The sequence below is a fragment of the Nicotiana sylvestris genome, chromosome 1 (assembly GCF_000393655.2).
Source record: "Nicotiana sylvestris chromosome 1, ASM39365v2, whole genome shotgun sequence".
Lineage (NCBI taxonomy): Eukaryota > Viridiplantae > Streptophyta > Magnoliopsida > Solanales > Solanaceae > Nicotiana > Nicotiana sylvestris.
In genome coordinates this window covers 181,148,631-181,151,761 of record NC_091057.1, presented here as the reverse complement: position 1 = coordinate 181,151,761, position 3,131 = coordinate 181,148,631, and the positions used below count along the sequence as shown (strand labels likewise).

Here is a 3,131-nt window from a genome sequence, read left to right as displayed (position 1 = left end):
AAATAAAAAAGAGGATCTCTGTCCTTTAGTATTTTCTATTCGTTTGTCCTATAGTAATTTTATGAACTAGTAGTAGTAAACAGTGGCAGATACACATCTTTATTTTAAAATTTCAGCATCATGATTGCAAACTGAACTGTTCAGTTGACCTTATGCTCTGATAATTAAAAAAGTAGGTTTTCAGAAATAGTATTATTTCCTTCGTAACGCTGACTTGTTGGATAGTAATGTGATTGGGTACATTAATCTTAGATTACTACTTATATTATTGTATTTAGCAAGTTTTGCTGTCAAGTGACTCAAGTTGCCATGTTCCTCCTCCCATTGGCTTATTTTTCAATAGTTTTTTTTTTTATAAGAAATAAACTCCGACACTTATATATTGGTCGTACAAAGATTTTTTCTTATGTTAACATATTGTATTTGGTTATATTTTTATTCTAAAAGGGAGCCTTGGGGTAATTGGTAAAGTTGCTGCCATGTGATCAGAAGGTTACGGGTTCGAACCGTGTTTCCAGACCTCGTGCCGCTTAGTGCACTGGGCTGTCCTTTCAAATTACTAATCTCATTTACTCTTTTAAAATAAAATAACCCAAAAGTAAAAGGGAAAATAACGAATTTGAAAACAAATTTATATTTATATATACTGAATGAGAATGACCAAGAGATGACCATGACAGAAGAGAAAAGAACTCTTCTTAGTACATAGTTTCACTTTCTATCTATTTTAGAAACAGATAATCAGACATCAAGTAGAGGGAGCTTCAAGCAGAGAACTGATCAATCATGGAGTTTAGACCCACTCTTTCCATCTTACTTCATGCACTTCTCCTGTTCCAGGTAATAATTCATGCATCGAAAATAGAAGTGAATTCATAATTTAAATTTGATCAGTTCAACTTTTATGTTCTCGTCTCTTGAGCCGAGGGTCTATCGGAAATAACATCTCTATCTCTATGAGGCAGGGTTAAGGTCTGTGTATACACTACCCTCCCCAAATCCCATTTATGGGATCAAACTAGGTTTGTTGTTGTTGTTGTAACTTCTATGTTCTCGTCAATAAACCTCTTTTGTAATTTTGAGTACAAACCTAGATATTTGTTGCTTTTTTAGTGATTTTTCGTATATATACCTCTATTTTATAAAAAAAAATATTGGATCCAGTTGAACCGTGCATCTGCTTTTGCAAAACGATGGATTTCGTACTTCATTCGGAATAATGATCTCGTAATTCTTGGTCTATGAAGATAATTGATGTCCTCTATTTCTTGTCTCTACAGTATAAGCGATATACTGGTACACAGTATAATTGTAGAGAATTCCTATTTTATTTGTTCTTCAATTCTAAACAAGTTGGAGTTATTATTTACACTAACATGAAAAAAAAATGGTGTATTTTTGCAGTTTTTGAGTGAAAGCAGAGCCAGAGACATAGCCAAAGACTGTGACAACATGCATGGGATGCTAAAAATACAAGAGAAGGAGCAAACATCAATTTCTCCAATGGAATCTCTAAATCCCCAACTCAATATTTTCTTCACTCCTAAAGATTTAAATATTGGAAAAAAGATGCCACTTTTTTTTGCTATAAAAAATCCTTCAACTTCTCCTCAATTACTTTCTAGAGAAGAAGCAGATTCTATCCCATTTTCTTCAACAAATCTTCCTTATCTTCTTGAATTCTTCTCATTTTCTAAAGAATCACCACAAGCAAAAGCAATAGAAGATACATTTTTCCACTGTGAAATCTCAGCAATGAAAGGAGAATCTAAATTCTGTGCTACTTCCTTAGAATCTATGCTTGATTGGGCTAAAGAAATCTTAGGATATAACACTCAATTAAAGGTCTACACCACTGATTTTATAAAAAAGTCCCCTGTTACTTTACAAAATTACACAATTTTACAAAAACCAAAGGAGATTTTAGCACCTAAAATTGTTGCTTGTCACACTTTGCCTTATCCTTATGCTGTATTCTATTGCCATATGCAAAAGGGAGAAAATAAGTTATTTAAGATTTCATTGTTGGGAGAAAATGGAGACAGAATTGAAGCAGCTGCAATTTGTCATATGGATACAAAACAATGGAATCATGACCATGTTGCTTTTCGTGTATTGAAAGTTCAACCTGGAAGTTCTCCTGTTTGTCACTTTTTTCCTGCAGATAATCTTGTTTGGGTTCCATCTTCATCTATGTAAATTATTGTCTAGTATTTTGTGGTACTCTTGTTTAAATCAAAGACAATCCATATAGATTTGTATCTGTTCTTGTTCAGGTTAAGAGCTCTTTTGGCTTAACTGATTGAGACTATTTCATAAGTATCAAGTGCTTAAACTAATGTTATAAATAAGTATTACTACGTGTTTAGATAAAGTTGTTTGAAATTTGTAATAAGCACTTGATGTGTTGGTAAGACGGTATGTGATATAAAAAGGGCAGCTCGGTGTACAAGCTCCCGCTATGCGCGAGGTCCGGAGAAAGGCCGGACTACAAGGATCTATCGTACGCAGTCTTACCTGCATTTCTGCAAGAGGCTGTTTCCATTAAAAAGGGCAGCCCAGTGCACTAAGCTCCCGCTATGCGCGGGATCCGGGGAAGGGACGGACCAGAAGGATCTATTATACGCAGCCTTACCCTGCATTTCTACAATAGGATGTTTCTACGGTACGTGATATACCGTGTTAAAATGTTGATGAAGAGTAACTATAATAGTTACAAGTAACTAATACTCCTATGAAGTTAGAATCATAAAATTTGTAATGAAATAGTTTTTCCCATTTTGTAACGCTAGAAAATGCCCAAATTGCTTCTGGAGTAATCCTACGATTTTGGGCCCTCTCATCTTGTTATTAGCCCAAAAGCTCAGGGATCGGCCTGGACTCGGAGGATTTTAAATTGTTACTATCTCTTTTTTTGGACACGATTAAATTTTTTGGAATCACCTCGAAGAAGTAATTTCGAGTCAGCATTTTCCTTCTAATTGAAACTCAAACACCTAAAAGAAAAAACTCCAACTATAAATAGTAGTAATAGCGCGGGTAGTCACTTTTTCAGCTCTATAGTTTGAAAAATAGTAATCATCATGGAGTGCCCAAATTGAAGAATTAACCACCTTATCTCTTAAACTAAA

At 34.4% G+C, this 3,131-nt stretch overlaps 1 protein-coding gene across 1 annotated transcript; it reads left to right on the top strand.

Moving 5' to 3' along the window:
* Window positions 1-669: 669 nt before the first annotated feature.
* On the top strand, window positions 670-2,414 carry LOC104246455 (BURP domain protein USPL1). Its single transcript, XM_009802265.2, has 2 exons — window positions 670-840; window positions 1,405-2,414. Exons 1-2 carry the CDS (start codon window positions 787-789, stop codon window positions 2,197-2,199), a joined length of 849 nt encoding a protein of 282 aa, XP_009800567.1. The 5' UTR covers window positions 670-786; the 3' UTR covers window positions 2,200-2,414.
* Window positions 2,415-3,131: the final 717 nt, after the last annotated feature.

Coding starts and splice junctions, on each gene's coding strand:
- LOC104246455 (XM_009802265.2), top strand. CDS start 787: ATGGAGTTTAGACCCACTCTTTCCATCTTACTTCATGCACTTCTCCTG. Junction 841..1,404: donor ATGCACTTCTCCTGTTCCAG/GTAATAATTCAT, acceptor GTATTTTTGCAG/TTTTTGAGTGAAAGCAGAGC.